The 15541-nt window shown below is 35.2% G+C and overlaps 2 protein-coding genes across 5 annotated transcripts in view; one reads left to right on the forward strand and one right to left on the reverse strand.

The window, feature by feature from the left end:
• Positions 1-234: 234 nt before the first annotated feature.
• On the reverse strand, positions 235-12065 carry tmem106bb (transmembrane protein 106Bb). Its single transcript, NM_001045052.2, has 8 exons — positions 12029-12065; positions 6756-6969; positions 6562-6625; positions 3058-3217; positions 2206-2346; positions 2051-2100; positions 1918-1971; positions 235-703 (listed from the first exon to the last, which is right to left on the reverse strand). Exons 2-8 carry the CDS (start codon positions 6958-6960, stop codon positions 574-576), a joined length of 804 nt encoding a protein of 267 aa, NP_001038517.2. The 5' UTR covers positions 6961-6969; positions 12029-12065; the 3' UTR covers positions 235-573.
• A 2222-nt stretch (positions 12066-14287) lies between these two features.
• Positions 14288-15541, forward strand: part of pip4p2 (phosphatidylinositol-4,5-bisphosphate 4-phosphatase 2) — a 236446-nt gene continuing 235192 nt past the window's right edge. For 3 of the 4 annotated variants that reach the window (XR_015516064.1, XR_015516063.1, XR_015516065.1), the window contains exon 1: positions 14288-14483. Coding sequence is in view for 1 of the 4 variants with exons in the window: in NM_001045112.5 (NP_001038577.1) it covers positions 14378-14483 (106 nt within the window). In the remaining 3 variants the exon portion in view is untranslated. The remainder of the gene's footprint in view (positions 14484-15541) is intronic. The other variant, NM_001045112.5, reaches the window with a different exon arrangement.

Genomic DNA, 15541 nt, shown 5'->3' on the forward strand with positions numbered 1-15541 from the left:
TTGTGTCACTAAACACTAATGAATAAGTTAAGAACAAACAAAGCAGAAGTACAGCTGGAAAACAGCAGTCGTCAAATACATGAATACATCATTATCTAGTCGCTTTAAAGAGATAGTTCACCCAAAAATGAAAAGTCTGTCATCATTTGCACATCCTCCACTTGTTCAAAATCTGTTGAGTTTGGTATTCAGTATACTGAATAATGCTGGATAGAAAAAACTGCCATTGACTTCTATGGATTTTATAAAAGTTTGTGACCACTTGAGAAATGTTAATTTTTTTAGGGAACTGTCCCTTTAAAGGGGTTTTATATGGGTAGTGTTTGAAAATAAGGGAACTCTGTTAGCTTGGTCTGTTTGGCAACGTGAACTGGAATGAGAACTACTCCACCCTTGTAATGTTTATATTGCTCGGAGAACACTGTAAATAAAGTGCATCATTTTTGTGAACTGCAAACACCCTGACATCTGGTGGTTAACTAGCAGACGTGCAGTAAACCCTTGACTAGTTCTATGAGTCGTGGGGTGGAGAGGTGTAGGACAGGGTGATGTGTTACACTTTTAGGGTAAGCTTTAGCCTGTTAATGGAGTGTTCAGACTGTACTCATGCAGAGCTGTAGTGTTTCCTCCACAGTCCACGTACTGGTACATCTCCTGAGACACCTGCTCAGCATGCCCAAAATACACCGTGGTGACGGTAATCCTGGAAAGACACAAACAAAGTTACTACAATTAACCAAGCACATTTAAGTGCAACCACTGTGCTGAATCAAACATGCTTTACATGCATGAGCACTAGCTTTTTTTTTTCTTATTGAAAAAAAGTTCTGGGTTTTTCATTAGTTATACAATTCAATATTTAATAGTAAACCTTCTCAGTCAAATGTCAAATGGGGATGTTTTACCTGAATACTGAGAACTTTTCATGAATTTTGGCCATTTATTTACATGGACATTTTTTAAATTCATTTTAATTTATTCATGAGCCAAATTGAGGTCTGGAGTCACATTTAGTTTCCTGTATGTTACATGTGATTGAGGTCAGGTTTCATATATTGAGCACTGCTGATAACTAGAGCTTCTTAAATGGATAGCACACCCTAAAATTAAAACTTATTCACCATTTACTCACCCTCAGGTGAAATAATATACACAAATATCCCCCCAAAAAATACTAAAACATCTAAGTATTTTGCTAACTTACAAACTTACATTATTTCAAATGTTTCAAAGATTTTTCAAATCCAAAGAGATAAGCAATTTTAACTATTCCCATAGATATCGCCATGCTAATGTCACATACCCTCATTTTCCAGTTTGTTTTTATAAGAAAACAGAGAAACCTAAGAGATTTTAATATGAGGTACATTTGTTTAAATTACACAGAGCAGCATTATAACTTAAGCCTAAAATGTATTAGGTATAATAAAGGAGCGCTGGCTGGCTGCTCTCCACATTATCACGACTGGAAGAACCAGAAGGGGTAGACTGTGGCATAATAAAAGCTCTACTGCTTTTCTCGCCCTCATCTTTGAAATTGCTTTAGCACTCTCGTATCAGCCTTACTCATACTACCATTATAATAAAATTTCAATATTTCAGCTCATCCGTGAACATGATTTCAGGGGTCCCATAGGATATAATAAAGATGAAATAAAGTGCTTACACGTAATTATAATTTATCACTATTAACAATATATTGAAATACATCTGTGATTTGTGTAGATTTTTTCAGAAGAAACATGTTTACCTAAAAAATAATAATTTAAATAGCGCATGCTGATAACTCTGCAAAGATATGTACCATTCGCAATCTCATAACTCCCCATAGGTCTCTGTAAATTATCATTATAATTCAACCCCTTTTCTTATTGCCAAAACACCTAAAGCTCAACATATATTCTCCAAAATACTTACTGCATCATAACCACAATGTTGTGCACCTTGATGCTCTGCAGTGTACAGTAGTCACTGTAAAACAAATTGAAACAGTCTTTTAAGAAATATGTACATATTATGCATACTATGTTAAACATTTGAGTATACTTACTACATATAGCTCATTTCATCTGCTATAGTGGTGGGCACCATGTAGTCAATCTGCAAAAGCAAACAAACAAAAACAAGGATTACTAAATAAGAATCTAAGTTAACACATGCTTCTAAAATGACCATGTTTAATGGCTAGTAACAGTAAAGTTGTACCTGCTTCATATCCAGGGGGCCAATAGTAGTAATATTGCTGATCCGGGTTTTTCCAATCACGGTCTGGGAAAACTGCACCCGAGCTGTGATGTTGGCCACGTCCACTGAGTAGTAGTTATTGTTAGTAATATTCAGAGAGTTCTTAAAAAAAGATAAAAGAAAGACCATTAAACTGGATAGACAGGCTGAATTATTGAAAATTAAGTACAAATTAAATGATTTAGTGTTGTGTATTTATTTTGTTACTGAGAGAGAAAGAGAGCTGCACATATTAACAAATTCATCTAAACATTGCTGTCAGCAGTGTGGTGAAATGATGTCCATTATCTGTTTAGTGCTATTTATTTATTTAAATTTATCCATGAGCCAAATTAAGGTATTAAGTCACATTTAGTTTCTTGTATGTTACATGCGCTTGAGGTCAAGTTCCAAATATTGACCACTGCTGATAACTAGAGCTTCTTAAAGGGATAGTACACCCCAAGATGAAAACTTACCATTTACTCACACTCAGGTTGTTTGAAACATTTAGGAGTTACTTTTTTTCTACAGAACATGAAAGAAGATTGTTGGTAACCCAAATGTTTATGGTCTCATTTGGCTTCCATAGTTGGGGAAAAATACTATGGTAGTCTGTGAGGACATTTTGGTTAGACTTTCTTCAAAATATTTTTTGTTCATCATATTGTTTATCAGAAAAAGAAAAAGACCACGTTGAGGGTGAGTAAATTAGGACAATTGTTATTTTGAGGTGAACTGAACCCCTGTAAATGGCCTTTTGCTGAAACAGATAATACACCAAACACTTTTTTTAAACCTGTGTACAGTGAAAAGTGCTCTGTGGGAACTTACAGTCACATTGAGATACACGATGCGTTTGCTCTGGTCGTAGGACACGTAGACAGACTTCACTCCCACATAGTTGACATCAATGGAACGAGGGAAAAGGAAGAACACAGCCAGAGTGCAGAGTAGCAGGCACAATATGACTGAAGCCATCACATATAGTTTGCTGTGAGACATGTACATAACACTGATTTAGTTAGAGTTCAATCAGAATCAAACAAAATTCCATAAACAGAAATGAGACCTTCTTCATGCCATTAACGTGTTTTTAGTGATCCAATAACCGGTCAGCCAAGACACATTACCATTTATGATTAGTATTAACATATATGATCATGGACTACAAAACCAGTAATAATTTGTAGAAATTAAGATGTATTTTGATTATATTTTGTTTTCGCAAATCCCCCAGAGACCACTGTGTATGCTTTTTGAGTTCTCAAATTTTTCTCACGAAAGCCTTTCGCAACTGCTGTTCTCGCGTAAATCTACCAGAGGCCGCTGCAGACTGACTTAATGACTGAATGAATGACTGATCGACTGACCCACCCTCCTCCTTCCCTAAACAAAAACAATAGTGTTTTCAAAAGCACCGATTGACCCACCTACCCACTTCCCTAAACCCAACCGACAGTTTTAAAAAGCAATCCAGAAAAAGAAAAGCCCTTGCCTGGTTTTTACCATGTTTTCAGATTTTACCACATTCTCACCCTGTTATTTACTTGTTAATTTTTATTTTTGGCTTCTGTTTTTTGTCTTATCTGCTTTCAGAAACCGTTTTTACTGGGCTTAAACTGGGCTCAAACGTTGTTTGTTGTTGAGTCTCAGAGAAAAGTACACGACGAGCTACTGGACAAACTGGTAACAGCAAAAAGCCATCCATATGGAGGTAAGCGGTTAGCTGGTAAGCCTGAAAGGGAACGGCGTCATACGGCCCTGTAGCAGTTGTTTTAAAGACGAAGTGCAGCCATACATACTTCTGGCTACATAATTCGCAATCTCTAGAAATGTATATAGGACTACATTTTCAGAATGAGTCTATGTTGTCTGAGTGCATGCTAAATACATTTTTGATTGATGTTGGGTTTGTTAGGATAAGACAATGAAATGAAAAACTAAAATCTGAGGGTTCCAAAAAATATCAGAATAGTGAGAAAATAACCTTTAAAGTTGTCCAACGTTAAAGTTTTCAGTAGGGCTGGATGATTAATCGAAATTGAATCGCAATTTGAAACGTTGAGATTAGTTAATCGCATGAGGCTGCGATTTAAAATATATATGTATTTTTTAAATTTCCCCTGCCCAGAGCAAATGCGTGACTGCCTTCTGTGTGTGAGAGACTTATTAGCCAACTAAGTGAGCAAACTTTCGTTCTGCCCAATCAGAATTGTGAAACCGAACTATGCGGAACAACCACAATAACAATAATGAAAAAGCAACTAACAGGAAAGCATGGACAATTTAGATAATGGTGTCTGCTGCTTCAAAAATATTAATAGACAAATTAATATCAAAGAAAAACAGCATTGGTAATATCAGAATATTTTGGTTTTAAAGTATCGATGTCCAGATCCGATCACACAGTTTCAGACTCGATCAGAATCGGATGTTACCTCCCGATCAGGACTCGAATATATATATATATATATATATATATATATATATATATATATATATATATATATATATATATATATATATATATATATATATATATATATATATATATATATATATATATATATATATATATATATATATATATATATATATATATTCTCAATATTTTTTAACACATCTATAGTTATGCGATGGCACAGAGTTAGATCTCTTTTTTGAGTTCACACAGAAACAGCAATTGCCAAAAGACGCTATTAGTTAAATGCCAGCAAAGTAGAACACGGAAGTATCTTGAAGGGGAAAGCGCGAGTATGAAGCGGAAAACGCAAGTATATGCAGTATATTTCTGCAGTCTGGAGGTATTATAAAGTTGATGGCCACAACAATGCCACAGAAAACTCTGAGATATGTACATTTTGGATTGCTGCCGGGAATATTAAGTTGAGGTAGTATTTGTTTTTATTTTAGATTCTTTTTATATTTACTGTTACACTAAAGTCCAAAGGTGAAGAATTGATATTACTTATTACTTGATTATTTAAGCTATCTAACAGAAGTGCTCTGTTTGTTAACAGAGTTGTTGAATGTTAAAATAAGGTGAATTAAATAAAAAATAAGGAACATCCTGGATCTGTTTCTTCGCTTCTCTTTATTCTTTTTTTAATGTATTTTAGAAGTATTGGATTGGGTTTCGGTATCGGTAGATACTTAAAATCAAATGACTTGGACTCGAGTGCAAAAAAACCTGATCAGGACATCCCTATTTCAAAGTCACAGTCACCAAACAAAAAGAGGTATTTTTTAAGAGCTGTTGCATAATTGTTGCCAGAGCTTGCAGATTATAGGGCTGAAGCTTGACTACAAAATTGAACCGTAAATCAATTGTGTTGTCTGTCAAAATAAATAGCAATTAAATATTTTCCCCAAATCGCACAGCCCTAGTTTTTAGCCATGCATATTACTGATCAAAAATTACATTTTGATATATTTACAGAAGTAAATTTAAAAAATGTCTTCATGGAAGATTATTTTCATTTAATTTAATATTTTATTGATTTTTAGGAATTTCCACAAATATACCCATTCAACATAAGCCTTGTTTTGAGTTCAATGGTCACATATGTTCAAATGCATCTTTTGTGACTCCTTGAGTCTATCCTTCAACTGCGACTTTAGTGTTAAACTGAACTGAATCATTTTTAACTAACTAGAACTACACCAGCATTCTACTACTATCCTGCTACCTGTTTGATATGTTAAATATGTCTCACTAAAATTAAATATTGTCGTCTTTGTCACTTATTATTTTTCCCATTCATCCTTGTAAAGTGGCTTTGGCACAGTCTACATTGTATAAAGCGCTATAGAAATAAAGGTGACTTGATCAAAAATGCATCAAATAGCAGATGTAAATGGAGCCTATAGTAGTAAATAAGGCTGCTATGTATCGTTAGAGCATCGATATCAAAATGTGTGTATCTGCAATAGTCACATCACAAGATTAGATTATTTATTAAAGATTTAAAGATAAAGATATTATTCAATTTTATAATTATTTATACAATGATGACTATGTTATTTTACATTTGATTGTTCAATGTCTGTACTTGAATACTGCTAGACTCCCTAGAAAAAAAAATTTGCATTCATTTATAATTGCTTGTAATTTATTAAAATTTATGCTGATGCACTACATGAACAAAGCTTGATCATCCCAGTCGATCGAAATTAATGAAATCTTTCCAAATAGAGCTATTTAGATCATCTGGTGAAATTTCATTCATATTGCAATATATATTGTGGCAAAAATAAATCTAGCAACGTCAGATTTTTTCATTATCGTGCAGCCCTAAAAAAATATCTAAATGCATTAGGATAAAATAATCTTACGTTCTCCTTGGTCTCAGCCTCTGGTCACTGTACGGGATCAGGGCCACGAGCTGATTTTCTTGGCCTGCATAAACATGTCAGAGTCTGTCACATGGTGTAAATATTTAGTGATGGATTACATTTCAGATTGGGTTACTTTAAAAGCATTTCAATCAACAGGTGCTGTCTGGGTGGAAGCAAGTTTTGAAATGCACCTCGCGGGATCCTTCCAGTGCCCTGGCATGTGGGGCAGGTTACGCTGTCCCGGCCGGTGAACTCCACATAGGGGAACTGAGACACGTCTCCGCCACTCTTGCTGTCATCGGTCTGCATGGCACTGTAACCCGGGGATGAGGTCAGGCTGTCCTGACACTCATCGTGACAGGTATGCTTAGCCACATGGGAAAGAGCCTTCCCCATTGTTTACACCTGGTGATCACAGCAACGTTTTAGTATGGATGGAGATCACAAATTATACACAGAGCAAATTTTGTAAGCAAAAACTAAACATCTGTAGGTAAAACAAAATGCCCATGTCTAGTATTACCAAATTAGAATTAGAATCTTTCATGGATAAATAAGCAGATTTTTAAGAGCAGAGATATTATTTGTAACATGGAACACAATACAACAAAATCATGAATGGTGTACAATCTTTAGAAACAAACAAAACGGGATTTAATAAAGGATCAACTGTAATAGAGTGTTCAAAAATAAAAAAATCAAATACAAGAGGATCTTTTAGAAAAGCAAATGTTGCATTTTACAGAACTGAACAGAAATAAACGCTTTAATAAGTATTTTTTTTTTAAATAATAAAATCTTAAACAGAATAAATGAAACAGGATATCTAGCTGTGGACCACATTGAAGAGAATATTCAATCACAAAATCAAACTGCACAGACTCTTTAACATAGACCCAGAATAGAATTTGTAAAAAAGGAAAGAATAGGACACAATCTATGACACAAAAAAAAGAATCCAACAGACCAGAATGTTTTAAATGTTTTAAAAAAAAAACAGACCCTTTATATAGATTCAAATATTCATACATTTTAAATTTTCTTAACAGTGTTTTATGAACATACATAATTATTTTGATAAGATATAACAGAACAATTCCAGCGTTATGGATGTGACATTTGCAGTAAAAAAATCTAAAAATTAATTCACATAGAAAGTGTATGTTAACATTATATTGAAACTTTTGTTTATACTTTCCAGAACAACTAACCACAGAGTTAAGGGACCAGAAAAATATCAATCTGGATTTTGTACTTTAAATGAGGAAAATAAACATGCGTTAGTTATGGACGTGACAAAAACAAGTCTGTGGGTTTACAGTGTACAACATACTTTGTAGAGATTATGTGAATTAAACTACACAACCCAAAAGAAACAATAATAATCAAAAGGATATGAGTTGGCTCTCTACAAAACAAAAACGATTGGTTTTATTTTATTTAATATTTTCACTTTCATGAGGAAAAAGTGTCGTTATGGATGTGACAGGTGACAAAATTAGCACTTGTGTGACTTTGGTCAATCAAATAGAATAGTTTGAAAACATTAGCGCTGTTCACACAGGCGAGGACGTTACGGAATTTTTCTGGGAAAGAGCATTCACACATCCAATCCAAAATACCGGTAAATTCTGACATCATTAACCAGAAATGAGCTTTAGACGGCTGCGCTTGTATTTGTAAACATTGGACTACATCACAAACTCTGTGGATGGATTAGTATTGTGAACAACTCCGATGAAAACATATAGAGAAACACTTCGCATGTCGAGATGTACATGATATGTGTGTGTGCTGGCGCTCATGTGCTGTTTCATGGGCTAACACAAAGCTTGAAGGTAAACAAACAACGGCTTATCATAAGCATCACATTGATAATGAATTACAGGGTTGGCATTAAGATGAACATATAATCGGTATCTGACTAATTTCTAGCAGCTAAATGTGTCTGGAAAAATATTCAAAGGCTTTTATTCTCATAAACACACCTCCTCTACCGCTTTCACTTCTCATACTGACGGAGGGAACGATTCGTTTGTGAATGAATCCCCCGAACGACTCTTTCACTAACGCTAGCCGACAATAATACAAGTTTCTGGCAGCGCAGCATCTCGTTGTCATATTTCTTTTGCATTGTTTGCTGATTTTATTCAACAAAACTAGCATAAGCCGAGTGTTTAGTGCGAGTTGGAGCTACTTTGCCTTATGGTGAATGCAGTAAGTGACTGTCATCATCAATAACGTTACCTGATTAGCACAAAAGTTCAGAACATACAAAAACAGAAAAAAACTTAATATAACCTATGAAATGTTCTGCCTTTGTGCTTTGTTTTCTTTGTTTGCTCGTTACTACACCCGTAGACAGCTCTAAAGTCCCGTTTCTTCACGTAATAACACTGTCTTGACTAGTGCGGTTGAATGACATTTGTCCTGGGAGCACTGTACCAATGTGGCGGCGCTATTGACGCATGCTCAGGGTCCCTATGCGATATCTAGTGTATATATCTATGCCGGCAAATTACCGGTAATGTTACAACTTCTCTTTCCGGAAAATAGCCAGAACGAATTTACCAGTATTTTCAAAAAGGGCCTGTTCACACATACACACCTTTCTTGTATGTGTGAAAGGGGCTATTAACAGATGCATTTTTGAGTATTTGTAAAGTATTGTAAAATACTTGCTTACCCAAAAAAACCCAGAAACGGTTACCATATTTTAGTGAAAACTTAATTTTTTTTTCATGGCAAGGTTGACATTTGCATGGAATTGCTCAACAACTAATGTTCAACTCAGTATGGAGCATCAATAGCCCCTTTCACACATACAGACCTTTCCGGAAAATTGCCGGCAAAGGTTGTATGTGTGAACAGGTCCTTTTTGAAAATACCGGTAAATTCGTTCTGGCTATTTTCCGGAAAGAGAAGTTGTAACATTACCGGCAATTTGCCGGAATGCTGCGCTGTGTGAATGCAGAAGGAAGATTACCGTAATAAGCGCGTGCACGTCTAGAACGTGCTGACGTGAGACGTCTGCTTTAGCCAATCACAACAGTCAGACGCATTCACGTCCGCGCAGTTTGTGAGGATAAAAGCCTTTGAATATTTTTCCAGACACATTTAGCTGCTAGAAGTTAGTCAGATCACGTTTATATGTTCTTCTTAATGACAACTGTGTAAATAATCATCGATGAGATCCTTATGATAAGCCGTTGTTTGTTTACCTTCAAGCTTTGCGTGTGCCTGTGGAACAGCCTGTGAGCGCCAGCACACGCACATATTATGAACATCTCGACATGAGAAAGTGATCCTGCGAAAGTTGTTCACAATATTGATCATCCACAGAGTTTGTAATTTAGTCAAATGTTTACAAATACAAGGGCAGCCGTTTAAAGCTCATTTGTGGTGAATGATGTCAGAATTTACCGGTATTTTGGAATGGATGTGTGAATGCTCTTTTCCGGAAAATTTCCGTAACGTCCTCGCCTGTGTGAACAGCGCTTTTTTCAATATACCGGTAAAGTCGTTCCGGAAATTTTCCGGATATTTACCGGTAACACTTTGTGAAAGGGGCTATTATACAATTACCGGCAGCCACTTTATTAGGTACAACTTACTAGTTCCGGTTTGGACCCCCTTTTGCCTTCAGAACTGACTTAATTCTTCATGGCATAGATTCTACAAGGTACTTGAAATATTTTTTCAGCGATTTGGTCTATATTATTGACATGATGCCATCACGCAGTTGCTGCAGAGTTGTCGGCTGCTTAGTTGGTGGCCGGTGAGTGTATTTAAATTTTTTTTTCAGTGTTAAAAAGTGTGCGCGTGTGTGTGTGTTTGTGTGTGTGTGTGTGTGTGTTATTTAGTCTTTTCCCTGTACCCTCCACATTTTAGGCTGAAATTTGTTGGTAAGAAATATACAACAACTAATGACAAACCTTTATAACCTGTGCAGAGTTACTGAAGTTTGTCCTGCGCGCTTGCGGTTTTTTTAGTTACTTCTTTGGTTTGGTGCATTAATCTTATCGTTACTATTATTCAAAAGAAGGTAATGATTCGCACTCAATTGCTTCGTACTGTTTTTATTTTTACTTTTTCTGACATTTTACGGGTGATAACAGACAGACGTTTCGGCAAAAAGTCTTCCTCAGTGTGTGCACCTTTATAACCTGAAAATGTATAAACCTTTATAACCTGAAAATGTTTTTTAAGCAAGTAACAAATTTACTTTGTTGTATTCATTACATTTCACAGAGCAATGTTTGTCATGATGTTTTGTTATAACGACAACTGATTTATGTATAGTTCATAAATTAGGTTATTCAATTCCAGTTCGTTTGTATAGTGCTTTTCACAAAGATTATTGTTTGTTTCAAAGCAGCTTTATAAAAGGTGCACATTATTCCATTGCAATCATTTTTTAAAAAGTTATGGTAATTAGTTACCACGACTTTATTAGTAACTAATAACTTTAACTAGTTAACTAGTAACTAACAGCCTTTAATAGTTAGTTGTTATATATAATCATAGTTAACTTGCAGTTATATAGTATATAGATGATGTCTATGCGTACATGAATGTGTTATAAATAAGTTATAAATTAATTAATCAAAACATAAATAAATGCAAATTAATTCCATTCCATTAATGTAAGTTATTTTTTAGATTTAAATACAATTTTATTTCTAAAATATATATATTAAAGTATATATAGAGCAAAACTAAAAACGTTAACTTAGTAAGTGAAATGCATTTTGAACGCATTATGATTACTCACTTTCCTCAGGCTTATTCCCTGCTATGCATTATGATTAATAGCAAACTAATACATAAAAAACTAGCTAATAAAAGTTCAAGTATTAAACAGAATACAATGTTTAAAAGGGACTCACATTAAAAATTAAATCAGAACTAAATAGACTTTAAACGAACCTTCAACAAGTGATCATACTGGGTAACTTAAAATATTTAACAAAGAAATTAGAATCATTATTACAATTACATCGATAAGGGCATTTAATGGAATTATTCGATAAAAAACAAAGAAGACCCTATCTCAGCTGAGACCGAAAGAAAAATATGTAATGTTAAATGTAGCATCGCTTTAGCGCTGTAACGTTATCTCAATATAAACACGGAAACGTGCTAACATGAGAGAAATTGTCCACACGACGCCTGTACGTTATGTCTGACCATAATCACACAGATATCCTTCGTTTTGTATGACTGCTGATAGACCTGAGAGAGATTATGTCTTGAGTTTTTAGTTATAAGAAAATGCGGAGTTAAAATTACAGGAAGCCATTGGTAGGCCGTGACAAGAGCTCGAGCATCGTTACTGGCTGGGTGGCTAAAAACAAAGCTAACAGGCCAAAAAGGCAGCAGGACAGTCAACTCTGAAACATTTGATAAAGACGATAGCACAAATTAAAATTGACCTGTCTTATATAAAGCATTATGTTCTTACCTGAATTTAATAGTTTAGATGAGCGTTCATGCAGTTGCGGTTTGTTGTTTGCGACATGCGCAGTGTGTACGTCGTTTAATTTCCATGCCTGGACAAAAACACTACGGCGAAGAGATCAGCTCATTAATATTAAGATTTGAATGTTGCCTGGCATCCAATCACGTAATACGATCCACCCACAAAGTGTCCCTTATAGCAAATCAGCAACGAATATTTGACAAACGTCGAGTTACGTAATAAATATTAATTGGAACATCCTTCACTTTAGTAGGTTTGCGGAACTAAACTGTACAAAAAATGCGTTGTAGAATAATAATAAAGATGTTTATTACCAGTGAACTAAAAATGTTTACATTAAAGTGAGAATAAAATCCACTGTACTGCCTCTTCTTTTTAATAACATTGCGTTGAAAATACTGAATTACTTAATAGCAAAAACAAATTTGATAATGTAAACTGATATTTTCTGCTGACACATTAGATAGAAAAAGTTTTTATCTGGTAAAAATACGTTGAAATAATTTTGACCACCACTTGATGTAGTTACTATGTCGTTACAGTATTATAAATATTGCATAACCTAATTATGTATAATACTTGTAACTCAACGTATTTATTTTTATTAAGCTGAGTAAACATTATCAGGATAAATTGTACCCCACAAGAAAAAAAAAACTGCTCACACAGAATTAAGTATTTATAAATGTAAGAATAGAGAACGTTTCCTGTGAGGTTTGTGTATGTGAAAACTTGAATGGTTCTTAAGAAAGAGACTTATAAAGGTATAAAATATTTTAGATCTAACATGTGCATTTATCTGTTTGTATGGAATGTGTCCACTGTATTTTGGTGATATAGCCTATTTATGTGACATTTTACCAGAAACGTACATTTTCTGTCCCTGAAATAAAAACATAAATACAGCGAATAAAAACTGTTTTAATTCCAACAATTTCTAAAATGGACTGATGGTTGATTTCTGCGAGTTGGTCTGTAAAGGAATATGTCATACATTAAGTTCTCAGATCTTTGTTCTTTATTATAAACACTTTAAGAACCCTGTCATTGTTCTTGTCCTCATCCCAATTGAACCTACAGCTTTAATAGTTTTGTAATGCTAAAACCTGCTATAAAAAATACAAAAGAAATAGCAAGTTTAGGTTGTTATCATTCAAATCAATTTATTAAAAACAAAGTTATTAATGAATTTTACAAAAAAATACTACAAATATAAAACACCAATACATTTACAATTGTCCAAATGTTTCTGTCAGTCCTGTCACATTTGCATGAAATTTAACAACGTGTGCAATACACGTTTAAGGTTATGACTTGAAAGTGACATCATTTGAAGGAGGAAAAACTGACAGTGATCAAGGATGCGTTCTATCATTGAATTGTATGATTTTAGGCTTGTTTTTGTTTGATTTTTTTGAGGATGACAAGCTTAAGTCAGGCCCTGTCACGTTTTTATAAGTGAAAATGTTTTTGGTAGAATGTCCCATATTTCAACATATTCTGTCTATCTGTCTGCTCGTTCATCCGTCCGTCCGTGTGTCCGACCATCTGTCGGTCTGTCTGTCTGGAGAGCTAGGCTTATAAATTAAATATATCCACATTTGCACAATCATAGTCCTTTGCAATTGCTGCTGGTGCTGTTTTCATACCAAGTGGCGATGCAGCCAGACAGGATGTTCTCCACAGTGCAGGTGTAGAACGAGCAGAGAATGTGGGGCTCATTCCAAACCTCCGGACAAGGTTGGAGATTAGACGAGGAGATTTAATTTATCATATTTTTTTTATTTTATGGAGCCAAGCCATTTTTGGTGTGTTTTAGGACTTTTAAGATTATTTTTCAATATTTACAGTTTTCAAATTGTGCAAAACACAATGTAAAATTATACACTTATACAATGCTTATTATATATGTGTCACTTAAGGGACAAAATTTAAAAAGAAAATTACTGAAAAATGAAAACAATGCACCAATAATGTTTCTCCTGGAACTGATAGGTTTTCTTTAGCACAGAAAAGAAACAATTCCTCCGTATTGAGCAAACAACCTAGCTACATCTAGCAGCAAGGTCAAATGAACAGACTCGGGAAATACTATCCTGCTGCTGTGGACACAGAAGGAGGAGAGGGAGTAGGGAAGGAGATCCCGTCCGTCCGGCAGTGATTTCTCATCCTCCCGCTGACGTCTTTAACTCCGCCTCTCCGCTCCCGCTGCCTGGCGCTCACAGTCTCTCTGCCCCCTCCAGACGGAGCAGCGGACGGAGCCCACCACCATTCGTCGCTGCTGCTGCTGCTGCTGTTTCTGTTGTTTTTCTGTGCCGATCTCCTGATATAATGGCCTCCGATGGTATGGATGAACGCTCCCCGCTGTTGTCGGCACCGAACTCGGGGAACGTCACGCCCACCGCTCCGCCGTACCAGCAGGACCCGAGCTCGAGAGGTAACCGAGATTGACGGAGGAGTGCTGAATCATTTAGGGCGTATAGTAGTGAGGGTTGATCTGTTGCAGACTACAGCCCGTTTAATATCATACATTGTCCTTAGACGACAGCTCGGATGGCAGTGCTAAAAGAACGGGCCTCGATCTGGCTGAAATTGTTACCATCGCAGCCTCCATGTGATGGGTACAAAAACGTTGCTTTCCTGGGCAAGGGCACGCTGCTAGTTAGTGAACAAACCATTTTGTGGGATATTAAATGAGGATTGAAATATCTCGGTCGATTGATGCCGATTCAGCCAGCTGCAAATTTGCATTATTCGAGATTGTTGCATTAGGATGAGGCTGTTGATATTTATGTTTTGCTTTCATTCATAAAGCTCTTTCAGTTATCACACTGGCCTAGACCTCATAATATTGGGTTTTTAAGCATATTAAACATTAGAAGAAATCAAAACACCTTTTTACACCTAAATAAGAGGCACTGCTAAATGTAAACAAAACAAAAGATGCACAGGGAGGAAAGATATGAATGAGAAGATGAGCGTTTTGGTTCGCAGATAGACTGTCAAAATTGTACAGATTTTGTATGTATAAATTTTACTTCACTAATTCTAATTTGCTGGTAAAATTTTATTGTACAGTGTCAGTTTTAAAGGAGATCGAACATATTGAAAGGACAGTAAATTGTGCTTCATTAAGCTAATCGTTACTAAGGTAGTTTGTACTTCTTTGGAGTAATAACAGGGGCACTTTAAAAAAAGGTTCCACCTTGTGATTATTTTTTCATATATTGTTAGCAAAGCCACTTCTGACTTGCAGACTGGCCCAATCATTTTCTCAGTAAGGAAATTGATTGTCAATAACCAAAACCTTTAAAGACTCCAAGATTTTAATCAATTGTGATTTTGTCTAACCCAGCTTTTTATTTGCATAACATCAAGTTTTTGTTTAATGACATTTTTAGGGAAGAAAACTTTAGTATAAAGTGTACAGAATATTTAGAGTAGCAGCAAAAAAAAAAAAAACTTTCATCTCAAATAAAGCTCAGAAAATGATGT

This window comes from Danio rerio, chromosome 19, assembly GCF_052040795.2.
Source record: "Danio rerio strain M-AB ecotype USA chromosome 19, GRCz13ab, whole genome shotgun sequence".
NCBI lineage: Eukaryota > Metazoa > Chordata > Actinopteri > Cypriniformes > Danionidae > Danio > Danio rerio.

What these genes read in the sequence shown, in the direction of transcription:
- tmem106bb (NM_001045052.2), bottom strand. Translation starts at nt 6,960, where the DNA reads ATGGGGAAGGCTCTTTCCCATGTGGCTAAGCATACCTGTCACGATGAG. An exon ending in AGGCTGAGACCAAGGAGAAC is followed by an intron (nt 3,218 to 6,561) that starts GTAAGATTATTT and finishes CATGTCTCACAG; the next exon opens with CAAACTATATGTGATGGCTT. An exon ending in GCCCCCTGGATATGAAGCAG is followed by an intron (nt 2,101 to 2,205) that starts GTACAACTTTAC and finishes TTGCTTTTGCAG; the next exon opens with ATTGACTACATGGTGCCCAC.